Below are 13,197 nucleotides of genomic sequence, written 5' to 3'. Positions count from 1 at the left end.
GAATATAGATATATATATATATATATGGTTTTAACTACGTAAAACTTGCGAATATACAACATTCTTTGCTGTCCCATTGTCTTTGCATATAAATAGATTGTCAGGTTTACCGACTCTTGAACATGCAACATATAATGGTCCATGGGAAAACAATCTGTATTCAGATCTATACCTCATGATTCTAATGATTGCCCTTGAGCTTTGTTGATGGTGATTGCTAATCGACCATTCCCTGTCCCGGTGTCCCGGTCGTCATTTACATCCCCCTGTTTCCCCCGGTGTCCCCGTTGTAGTTGTGTCCCTGTGTCCCGGTCGTCATTTATATTCCCTGTGTCCCGGGTCCCGGTCATCATTTGTATCCCGGTGTCCCGGTCTGTATATACATTCGTTTTTTAGTTTTGTTTTTCTCCTTTATTTTTTTCCTTTTTTTTTCTTTTTTAGCTTATTTAGATTTTTAGATTTTTTAGTTTTTTTTATTAGTTTTTAGTTTTTATTTCTTTTTAGTTTTTTTGTCCCGGTCGTCATTTATATCCCCCTGTTTCCCCCGGTGTCCCCGTTGTAGTTGTGTCCCTGTGTCCCGGTCGTTATTTATATTCCCTGTGTCCCGGTCGTCATTTGTATCCCGGTGTACCGGTCTGTATATACATTCGTTTTTTAGTTTTGTTTTTCTCCTTTATTTTTTTCCTTTTTTTTTCTTTTTTAGTTTATTTAGATTTTTAGATTTTTTAGTTTTTTTATTAGTTTTTAGTTTTTTTTTTCTTTTTAGTTTTTTTGTAGTTTTTACCTTCTTTTTAGTTTTGTTAATTTTTTTTTTTACTTGTGTCCTGGTCGTCATTTATACTCCCTGTGTCCCGGTGCTTTGTTGATTGCTAATCGAACATTCCTTTTGTCCTGGTCGCTTTCTCTTTGAGTGTCGTCATTTATTTTTTTCTTTTTTAGTTCTTTTAGTTTTTACCTTTTTTAGTTTTTTTTTAGTTTTTAGTTTTTTTAGTTTTTTACCTTTTTTTAGTTTTTTTAGTTTTTTTAGTTTTTTAGCTTTTTTATTTTTTTTATTAGTTTTTAGTTTTTTTGTAGTTTTTGCCTTTTTTTTAGTTTTTTTAGTTTTTTAGCTTTTTTATTAGTTTTTAGTTTTTTTTGTAGTTTTTGCCTTTTTTTAGTTTTTTTAGTTTTTTAGCTTTTTTATTTTTTTTATTAGTTTTTAGTTTTTTTTGTAGTTTTTGCCTTTTTTTAGTTTTTTCAGTTTTGACGTCACCTGATCCAGTTTTTTCAGGTGACGTCACCTGATCCACGATCCACAGATCCACAGACAACTTATTTTTATATATATAGATAGTTTTTTTTTTTTTACTTATGTCCTGGTCGTCATTTATACTCCCTGTGTCCCGGTGCTTTGTTGATTGCTAATCGAACATTCCTTTTGTCCTGGTCGCTTTCTCTTTGAGTGTCGTCATTTATTAGTTTTTTCCTTTTTTTTTTAGTTTTTTATTGGTTTTTACCTTTATTTTAGCTTATTTTTCAGTTTTTTCCTTTTTTTTAGTTTTTTTTTATTTTTTATTTTTTTTAGTTTTTTACCTTTTTTTAGTTTTTTTAGTTTTTTTAGTTTTTTAGCTTTTTTACTTTTTTTATTAGTTTTTAGTTTTTTTTGTAGTTTTTGCCTTTTTTTAGTTTTTTCAGTTTTTTTTTTAGTTTTTTATTGGTTTTTACCTTTATAGTTTTTTTAGTTTTTTATTTTTTTTATTAGTTTTTAGTTTTTTTGTAGTTTTTGCCTTTTTTTAGTTTTTTCAGTTTTGACGTCACCTAATCCAGTTTTTTCAGGTGACGTCACCTGACACATCCATCCATCCATCCACAGACAGACAGACAACTTATTTTTATATATATAGATATATATATACATATATATATATATACATATATATATATATATATATATATATATATATATATATATATATATATATATATATATATATATATAAGGTATATATTTTTGACAAACCCCATACCTTCTCAAGACCAGAATATAATTCGCATTTTACAACAAAAAGGTTTTAGATTGTCAGTTTAGCATACGTATACTGATATATATTCCTTAAAGTTTCAATAATTTTTAGTTTATTGAAGCTTAAGAAGTTAGAATATGTTAAACGTATTTTTCTTACTGAAATCATACAATAAATAACCGAATTTAGCTAAAAACAGGTAAAAACTAACATGATTAGGGCTGATAACCCCCATGCCATCTCAAGACCAAAACACAATTTGCGCTTTACTGAAAGCAAAAATTAAAAATAATCAGAACAATAAGGAATAAATGTCAGTATATGTCAATTAAACTGACAAACCACGGTAATCTGCTTGTTTCTTTTTGCAGTAAACCGTAAATTGTGGTCCCTCTCCCACACCTCGCATTTTCCCGAAATGCATCAATTAGAAATGTTGAGATCACCACTTGTTGCCTCAAAAACTTTGATAAGAGCTCATTCAATTGGTAATTGAAAGGGCCAGTGCCCTTACTAATAGTCAAAAGTGATTGGATGGCAACTAACCTCCCTCCCAAACCCACCATTTCCCCAAATCCCATCAACATTCTGAGATAGCCACTTCGTTCTGCGTAATTGAAAGGACCGGAAATTATGTCTTTGAGGATAACTCCCCCCCCCCACAGCTCTGAGGACAAGGTAATTTATGCCCTGGAGCATATAAGGTATTGCACAAATGGTGTAGCACAAAATGTATACCTTCTCAAGACCAGAAAATAATTTGGACTTGACTATAAAAAATGGCTTTGAATCGTCAGTTTAGTATACATATACTGATATATATTCCTTAAAGCTATAGTAATTTTTACTTTATTTAAGTTTAAAAATTTAAACATTTTAAACGTATTTTGTTTATTTAAATCATACAATAAATAACCGAGTCAAACTCAAAACGAGCAAAAGTCAACATGATTAGGGTTGACAACCCCCATGCCCTCTCTTCTCAAGACCAGAATACTTTCTGTTCGTTATGAGTTTCATTTATTTATTGATAGTGATTTGCGATAGATGTACGCTTGGAACATTATTTGACTTTATTTTTGCTTATTCTTGGTTTGATGGAGCTCTTTACGTTTCTTTGAAAAATTGTCTTGTGGAAATTTTTTTTTAATTAATCTTGCTAGAAAAGTCCATCAATTTACTGATAAAAGAAGACCAAAATATTCATTTTTCTTTGCATTTATTTTCCTCTTCTGTACTGCAATATTTTTGGCAAAAAATATACCTAAAACGCTTTATCGTATTTTTTTTCCAGGGGTTCCAAATTCAACAGGACGTCAAATCTGGTATCATAATTAGCAATCAAAGTTTGGTTTTGAGAAAAGTAAAGTCTTCCTTGAGCGGGAATTTTGGATGCAGCGCAGCGAATAGAGTTGGAGAGGGAACGAGCCCACCATTACTCCTCAGAATTAAGTGTAAGTAGATTCCAAGATTCCCTATTCTGTTTGGATTTATTGAGAGGCCGTGATAAACCAGTTTCCCTAGGTCAAATTTTTCTACCACATTGGGTAAAACTAAGATAATTCTTTAGTTCCTGACTTGAGGAAAATGAGAGATAGAATGAGACAGTGGCCCTAATTTGTTAATTTGCTACATTAACAAACCAAACCTTAGAAGTGCTGGGAAATGAATATATGGGTAATAAAAAAGAAAGCGAATAGGACAGATGATATGTATACAGAGGTAAGCCCATTGATGGTTCCTGGGAAAAATTAAACCCATATAAGACTTAGGGGTTGTTGTGTATTTCTATCAACCAACTTTTACTTCAGAGCAACTGAGTAACAAAAATAAGTGCCAAATTTGCTTTTCTCACATGGATCTAACTGACCAAAACTTATGAATGTCTTATTTAAGCCGGCCAAAATGATTAAGAGTAGTAGTATCAGTAGCAGTCGTAGTAGTAGCACGCATATATTCTTGTCTGGTGAGTTGAATAGCCCCTCATAATGCCCCGAAATTCTTAGCTACATACCTTAAGCCGTTCTTAATATATAGTTGATACACCCTTTTGACAAACTTCTTACACAAAGCATGTTTTGTTTAATTCAGTATCCTTCAAATATAGTTGTATTGTGAGCACTAGTAGTAGGAGTAGTATTGGTAAAAGTACTAGCAATAGTCGAAGTAATAGAAGTAGTAAATGTAGTAGTAGCAACATAAGTAGTAGTAATAATAATATAAGCATTATGCACATTTTGCCTTTTGGTTGGTTCAACGTCCCCCTCAACATATACTGTAAGTTTCAACTGAAAACTCTAGCCATTCCAAAGATGTTTCATATATGTCATTGTGACAACCTGCATGTGCATAGTGTGTTTTGATTTAATTCATTATTGCCTAAATTTCACTTTAATACCCCTAGCCTTGGTAGTGGTTGCAGTAGAAATAGTAGTAGTGGTACTAGTACTAGCAGTAGTAGTGGCAGTACTAGTAGTAGCGTACACACATGTTTTTTGGCCATTTGAACATCCCATTCATCTTGCCCTGAAAGTTTCAGCTAAATACTATAAGTAGTTCCTGAGATAAGACCCTTTAATTACCTGCCTGAAAAAAGTGTGTAAATTTTCATTTTCATACCTTTAACCTTGGTAGTAGTCGTGGAAGAAGTAGTAACAGTAGCAGTAACAAGAGAAGTGGCAGCAGTAGTGGTAGCAGTACTGTATACTTACCTCTCAATTAAACACCCCTCTCATCTGAAAGTTACAGCTTGATACCCTAATCTTTTCCTGCTATATGGCTTTTTGACAACTAGTACGAACATTGCGTATTTTGGTTTAGTTTAACACCCCCCCCCCAATATTCTCTGAAAACTTCGCCTTAATGCTCTTAGTCTTAATGAAGATGAAGAATCAAACATGCCCCCTTCCCCAATAACAAATAATATATGCAAACAATGGGCAAATTGTCCTTGCCCTAAGGGTGGGGGATCATGTCATCCCCAAAGACACAGCTATTAGATTTTTCGACAATACTTAACAAAATGGCTACCTCAAAAATTTGATTGAATGTCCTTGAAGGAGAGTGGAACGTGGGAGGGGTGTTGCTTACTGTCCAATCACTTTTGACACTTAAATAGGCACTAGAAATTTTGATTTTCAATTGAATGAACATCTTCGAAATTTTTACGACAACTTTTTCGATACGAGGTGCCTTGGTGAAAAAAAAAATACTTCGCTCTTTACTTAGGCAATCATTTTACTACCTATGATATTATAAAATTCTTAAAATATATCAATAAATAATAGGCAAACTATATATTTTACGGCCCTCTCCTCAAGTGCTGTAGGGTTCATACCATTCCCGGAGATATATTTATCTGACCTTCGGGTTTCTGAACAAAATCACTGTCTCAGAATTTTGATCTGATTTCTTTTGGAAGGGGGCGGGGGTTAGAGGGGGCTTTGCAGAGAAGTATGGCACAAGGAGGGGGCATTGGAATCAATTCATGCAGATATAGGGAGAAGGGGCAAATATATTTTTAGAATCTACAGAGGGGGGGGGGCAATTTCGTAATTAAAAAATTCTATTAGAATACCAAAAAAAAAAGAAATTTGAATGAAAATGCTGCAAAAAGTCATTTTTCGAAATCTAATAAGCGCTTTCGGTTTAACCTGATTGTTCATTGTAGTTTCTGTTCCTTTTGGGTCCTATTTATTCCCTAATTGTGTTTTCTCTTAATTTTAATCTCGAATTATTATTTGACTTTTTTGCTGCCCGTTTGTGGTTTAATGTAGCTCTTCACTTTTCTATAGATAGCTTCTTTTCTGGAATCCTTTTTTAATGAATTCAATATAAAAAAATGTGCTAGAACTCTCAGTTTTATATCAAATAAATTTGTAGCAGGATTATGTCATAGACCAGTTCTGCCCCTTCGAAAGACTTATAGATTCTGACATTTTATCCCAGTAGGATTCCTTATTCACTCTGAGAAATTGATCTCGCTTAGTTGTATGTAATAAATAGTTGAATTACACTTGATTCTTGGACTTGTATAGGGAAGTTTCACAATTATTCACTTGAGGAACCTCTCTTTGGATATTTTTCTGTCAGAATAAAAAAAAATTAATTTGTTTCTGCCTCTTTGAAATAGAACTTTATAATCCTTTATTTTAAAGTATATGCCTTAGAATATTGGAGGAATCATTGGAAATTTTGTCAAACTCAGCAAAAAAGACACTTCTCGTGAAACTCTAGCTTTTGTCAATAATTATTTAGTGAACCCATCAACCTCGATAATTTATAAGCTTGGATATTGTTTTTTCTTCTGTTTCATTTAAAGTTGATTTCATTAACCGTACAGGTTAAATTAAATAAAAAGCATTTTATTTTTAAGCGTAAATAGTGAGCAACACCAAAACTTAAAGGTAATAGAAAAGGCCCTGCATATAAAGAAAACCGACAGCACACTGAAATATTCGTCCCTCCCCTCGTCATTTACAATTAAATGTGTATAGTGCTTTTCTGACCGTACTTAAGAATAAAATAAATACAGACAGTTGCTCATTGTAAATGTTTTTTTTTACTGATTGCCTTTTACAATATTTGAACAGAATTTATCATGCTAAAGCCAAAGTAAGATTTTTTTTCTAGAAAATTTATTATAGAAACTTAATTTTTCTATTGTCCTTGTGCTACGCCATTCAGTTGCGAAATATTGAAGAAAATAAAAAAATTCAAAAAAGAGAGTAAATCAAAGGACAATATTTAACCTACAAGCTTCAAAATGTCCTCCAACTTATATCACAGTCTGTGTCAATGGATCTCTCATTGCTTTTCCAAAAGTTTGGCTAATGAGAGCTTATAAGAAAAAATATGTAAATTTGCGTGTTGAAATGCACTTTTTGGTTGTTATAAACCTTCAGCTCAAGAGGCTTCTGTGCAGACATACATTTATTCATAACAAAAAATGTTTTTTTCAGATACTCCTGTGTGTAAGAACCAAAGTGTCACCAAAGTATATGCTCAAGAAATGGAAACAGTAACGTTTAAATGTGACGTGTATTCAGACCCTCCCAAAGTGGCCTTCAGATGGACTATGGCAACAGGAAGGGAAACAGCCTTAATACCCCGTATTCCTACTTCAAATGCTCAAGCTAAAGATTCTGATGTTTCCAGCTTATTGGAATTCACACCGAAGAGGGATTCTGATTTTGGTAGATTTCTATGCTGGGCCAGCAATAGTGTTGGCAACATGAAAACTCCTTGCGTATTCGAACTTTTAAAAGAAGGTATGAATTTTCTTCTATTATAAATGATTTTAAAAGCACCTAGCTATATTTTGTCCTATCAAAGCTTATGTCCCACACCCTCAACTCTGCATTTAGGATCGGGTCCTTTGATTTATTATCAGCTCATTTGGTCTCCAAATTAATTGGCTGTTGTCATTTCTCTTGAGCTAGGACTGGGTATATAAATGTGAGATTGGGGTTTGGAGCCCCCTCCTTTAAATGTCAATACTTTAACTAGTGATAATTATTACTGAAAATTTTCGTATAATCTGGTAGGTGTTATTAATATACCCCACTCATCACAAAAAAAAAATAAAGAAAGAAAAGATATGTCTTCTCTTAAAAGAATTCCCAAGAATATCTCTGTATAGAGTACTTGATGAGCAAGTCTTTCAGTGCCAAAGCAGTTTAGCTGTATTTTGTTTTTAAAAAAGCCTTGCTGACTAGACGTCAGTGATTTTTATCAGTCACGCTTTCTGCATGACCTTTGCAGTCTTTCTTCATTTTTTTCTGTCTAAAACTCGTATTTTACAGCTAATGCTGAATTGAAATCAAAATCTGTGAAGACTTTAAATACGAAGACCGCTAAAAGCCCATTGAGGTAATGTCCGGACTAAGTTCAACCTAAGAATTAAAAAAAAAAACTTGTTATAACCTGGTTTTGAATCTTCTATTTTTCTCAATATTTTTTTTCTTCATTTATTTTATTTCCTACTGACCAAAGAGCCTGTGAGACGACAAGACAAAGAGCCTGTAAGACGACAAGCACAAAAACGAGTGTGGTATATACTTTTTATGAAGAATGGAGAAAAAAAATGTTCTCCACTTCTTCAAAAACAAAAGTATAAGTTCGAAAACCTTCCCTGCACGTCCCCAAACGAACTTACGGAATTCATACTCTTCTTTGTAGTAGTTTCAGCTCAGTTTGGGTTTGATTTGGTTATTTATTGCAATTTCTGTTCGTTTTAAGTTTTATCTATTTCTTGATAGTGATTTATGGTAGTATGACGCTTGAAAAATGATTTGACTTAATTTTTCTTATCTTTGGATGAATGCAGCTCGCCTCCTTTCTGTTCTTTTAAAAAGCTTCTCTTGCGGAAAAATTTTGTTGCAGTCAGTGTTCAAAGTAGTCAAAGCAATAGTCACAGGTAGTCACGGTTACTGCCAAGCATTTGTAGTCAAGGTTACAAGTAGTTATAGTCACATTCGTTAGTTGCTGCAGGCGCAAGTAGTTGGTACTGTTGCAGTCACAATTGTAAGCAATCGCAGTTCCCAGTAGTCAAAATCGCAGTCAAAAATAATTGGAGTCACAGACGTATCACAGGAGTTTAGCTGTTAGTCGAAGTCGCAAGTAGTTACAAACGTGAGCATATTTCTGATACGTTACTTATCCCCTTTTGACATCCTGCATGCATGGAGTGTGTTTTAATTCAGTTTAACATACACTTCAACATCCCCAGAAAGTTTCACCTTAATTCCGTTACACGTTTCAAAGACATTACTGACACGCTTTTAACAACCATATTTACTTATAACACCCCCCTCAACATGCCCCAAAAGTTTCATCTTAATAACTTTAGCCGTTCCTTTGATATCACAAATATGCCCTAATTAGAAGCTAATGGGCATAGTGTCTTTTGATTTTGTTTAGCATCGTCAATAACATGCTTTGAAAGTTCTGACGTGACACCCTTAGTTGCTCCTGGGATATTGCACACACGTCCTTTTTACAAACTCGATATACGATGTATCTTTTGATTTAGTTATAAACTACCTCAACTTTCCCTGAAAAGTAAAGTTCAATACCTTATTTTGTTCCTCAGACATTGTATCAATTCCATTTTGACAACAAGGATGCACATACATTCTTTTGATTTAGTTTAAGAGCAGTAGCGGTAACAACAGTAGCATCAGTAATAGTTGTATCTCCGAAGCTTCCAACTTAATATTCTTAGCCGTTCCTAAGATATTGATCATATTTCCTGTTTACAACCAGTATACACATAGTGTTTTTCGACCTAGTTTTATAGCAACTGGAACTTTCCAAAAAATATTTCTACTTAGTACCCTATTTTGTTTCTGAAATCTTACATTTTTGCCATTTTGACAACCAGGACGCACTGAAACTCTTTTGGTTTAGTTCATTGCAGTAATAGCAGTAGTAGTAGTAGCAGTAGTAGTAGTAGTAGTAGTAGTGGTAGTGGCAGTAGTAGCAGTAGTAGTCCTGAGCCATTCCTGAAACTTTACTGATCCACCTATCCAACAGTCAGTATGTACGTAGTGCCTTTCCATTTAGTTTTACATCCCTATTATCTTTTACTGATGGTTTCAGCTTAATACCCTATTCAATTCCTAAAATGTCCTGCCTTTGTCATTTTAACAGTTTGGATGTACTTAAACTATTTCGATTTAACCCAACAGTAGCAGTAGTAGTGATAGAAGTAGTTGTAGCAATAGTATTAGATGGCCTGGAAGTTTTAGCTTTATACCCCAAGACATTGGTGGGATATTACTGATGCACCCTATTAATAACTCACGTGTACATAGTTTGTTCTGTTCTAATTTTGACAAAGTGAATGAGAATTTGGAGGTTTTTGAGGGTTAATAGCCTGATATTAGGTTTGAGAATTAATATTAAGAAGAAAAAGCTCGCTCTGAGCAAAAAATGAAGGGGAAGTGGTGAAACTAGATAGTAAGAAATTAACCCAGTCAAGATTATTAGTATGGATGCTAGATGCCATGAGTATGCAAAAAGTAAGATAACCAAGGTGTAGGGTGCATTTTGTAGATGAAAAACATTTTAGAAGAATAGGATTGTATACTAGAAGAATAGGAATTTCTAGAAGAAAGACAAGTTTGTAGGCTAAGGTTAGAATACTGGAAGCCCCAGTCAAGAATGTTGTAAAGTATGGTAAGGAAAAAATTAGGGTTTTTGAAAGGCAGGGGGAAAATGCCAACTGTTTTACACTCGTTTGTTGCTCGTTTGCTAACTATATATCAAACAGTAAGTGGGGTTCAATCCCATTTTAGGTACGATGGATGATAGATATGTCAAATATTGCACTTTTGTCCACCCACCTTGCACCGTACAAAAAGTAGGTCACCTTCAAATGAGGTCAAAAGAGGTCATAAATAAGAATTCTTTTGGAAGTAGGAACAAAATAAAGTGCGAAGATTTTAATGGATTTGGATGGAGGAAGAGCCTTTGCGGTTTTGTTGGCCTCGTGTAGCTTGAAACTGCAGTGAGTTTTTGATAGCATTAGTAGCAGTAAAAGCATTTGAGCGGAAAGTCTCGATGGAGCCTATATATCAACGCAAAAGGCAATCATTTGGAAATATTTAAAGCACTTGTAATAGTAAAATCAGTAAATGATTTTTAACTGACTTAATGGCATTGTGTCTTAGGCTCTTTTTCTAGAAAAATGTTCACTTCACAAACGTTTACCTTCGTAGACGTTCCCTCATGAATAGACGGCATGTATCACCTTGGGATTTTGCCAATTTTGGAGAAATTAAGCAGACTTCTCCTTTCTGATCAACCCAGACCCTAATCTGATCAACCCAGTTTGCTTAGATGTTACTTGGTCCATTAGTTTAAGAGTACATCAAACATACCAAACTTATCACAGTCAACATATTGACACATTCAGATACTTGGACCCTCAACTCTCGCAAATTGTACTCAATTCATTTTTGTGGCAGTTTGGGCCTCCAACTCTCGCAAATGGATCTCGCTTACTTCGGGCAAGATACCAAGGAGTTCCAGCCCAGAATTTGAGACTCCCGAATAGATCAGGCTATGAATCGTAAATTGATAATGTCATTTTGATGGAAATTTGTTCATTTCTAATTTATTTGTAAAAAAAATAGATCCACCTTCATTATGCTGTTAATTACACCATATGCAAAAAGAAAAAAAAAAGACAGAAAATTCATAATATCAAGATCCATTAGCTTGGGAGTGCATTAACTTTGCAATTTTTCTTAAAGAAGTTATATTCTTTGTAAAGATTTTTTTCCAAACATCAGTAGCAGACTCAGTAGTGTCACTGGCAGTAATTCTTTATTGTTCCGAATGAGCTTTCAACTGCTTCAATTCTTTTCAGGGTTAAGACCTATAGCTCTTTCGAAATGTGCTTTGGAAGAAAAAGGACCTCAAATTCTAATGGTAAGCATCTTTTAATGTTTCACATTTCTTACGGCTGGAGTAATAACAGAAATAAAGTTGGTGATTATGACTAGGAATGGCAAGACATAATAGTAGATATAACAGATATAACAGTAGGCAAAGTTTAATTTCCTGAAGGTTAGTTATAATAAAAAAACAAACAATGGATAATATATTCTCGAACGTCAAATTGATACCCTAGGTTAAAATAACTAGCGGTAGATTGTCTTGCATTGAGCATGCAGCCTCTGCAAAACGCATTGGAAAAAAGAAAAATTTTGGTTTTTGGAAATATCTCTTGGTTTTTAGAAATGACAACACAATTTAAAATATAATTAAATTATAAACTATAATTTAAGTAAATTTGTTTATCGTCTAAAATTGATCAGAATGTTTGGATTTTTAGACTGTCGTTATTTTATTTCCATTGAATATACTTATGCGAATATATTTCTTCCTTGTTCCCCCTTATTTAGTTAATTAATGCTTGGCATAGACATCTACTTTTCGACTAATGTTAAGTGCTCTTAAAAAACTGATGATTCATGTCCTTACAGATTATGATAATCGGATCGTAGTTAGAAAAACCTATAAATCAACTCAAATTTTATTTATTTTTGTCTTCTAAATTCTTCCGTGCCTAGTTCATAATATAATGCTACGAATGACACCTGAGAGTTTGATTTTTGGAAGTTTGATTTTTGAGTTTGAATCAGAGTGATTATCGTTGCTGAAGGATTTGCTTTAATCTAACCAAGAACGAAAAATGCCCTACCGCAACCCAGTATTGAAATAACGTTTATTAAAAAAAATGGATGGCGGGGAAAAACTGCCATTTATATCTGATTCGCAAAAGGTAGCATTTACCTTGATTAGTTTCAATAGTAAAATGCTATTTTGAAAACTAATTTATGGGAAGCTAAAAAAAAACCTGGGCCTACCACTGGAATCTCCGTTACACAGGAAACTGACAGTCTCCAGGCTTGAACAACAAAGGAAATCACTTTTTGAGTGGGTAGCGCTGATATGTGCTCTTTTTTTCTTTCTTCATTAACATCAGGGCACTGAACATCACTTAGAGCTGTTTAAGGGCTCATTTGAAAGGACATTCCTATATCAAGTTCCATTTTTAATTAAAAAACATAATTTTTAGATATAATGCAGTTTTGGACAAAAAACCTGGGTAGCCAAAGCGCTTCGGGGAGGGGGAAGGGGCTGGTCAAGCCGCTAAGGAGGGGGGGTTGAAAATGGTCTTTTTACAGAAGAACTGTTTCAATTTTTTGTTTTTTACCGTTATAGTGCAGTGAATTTTACTTTTTTAATCTTGGTGATCTGAACAGTGATTTTTAACATTTTATTGACTTGAATTTGCTATTTTCAATATTGATATTATGAATGATTCTTTTTTCACTCTCTGTATTCTTGATTCTATTGTTTTTACGTATAAATATGTTTAAGGTTTACCCTAAAACCCCAGGCTAGGTAAATCCCCGACCCCTCAACTCATATTACCCGATTCTATGTCTAAAGTAAATAAACCAATCTTATAAGTGTAGAACGCACTTTTGATTATTCACTCTTAGCATGTTTTGACCCAATAAATTTATACGAAATAAGCTTGTAAAATTGACAGTAAAACCTTTCAAATAGTTCGTGGTAACGAACTGTAGTAAGGAGCGACCCGGCTCAATAGTAACCGAAACTCTAAAACATAAAATTTTGATACCAATAGTTGCATCAAAATAATTGCATTTTA

At 33.6% G+C, this 13,197-nt stretch overlaps 1 protein-coding gene across 1 annotated transcript in view; it reads left to right on the top strand.

The window, feature by feature from the left end:
• The window catches only part of LOC136029195 (neural cell adhesion molecule 2-like), a gene marked incomplete in the record, with an annotated part of 281,406 nt that overhangs the window by 155,245 nt on the left and 112,964 nt on the right, over window positions 1–13,197 (top strand). The window contains 3 exon segments of the mRNA XM_065707337.1: window positions 3,298–3,457; window positions 6,965–7,273; window positions 11,380–11,441. Of these exon segments, the coding sequence (XP_065563409.1) occupies window positions 3,298–3,457; window positions 6,965–7,273; window positions 11,380–11,441 (531 nt within the window).

This window comes from Artemia franciscana, chromosome 7, assembly GCF_032884065.1.
Source record: "Artemia franciscana chromosome 7, ASM3288406v1, whole genome shotgun sequence".
NCBI classification, from domain to species: Eukaryota; Metazoa; Arthropoda; class Branchiopoda; order Anostraca; family Artemiidae; genus Artemia; species Artemia franciscana.
The sequence above is the reverse complement of the archived record's forward strand: the minus strand, read 5'-3'. Positions and strand labels throughout refer to the sequence as shown.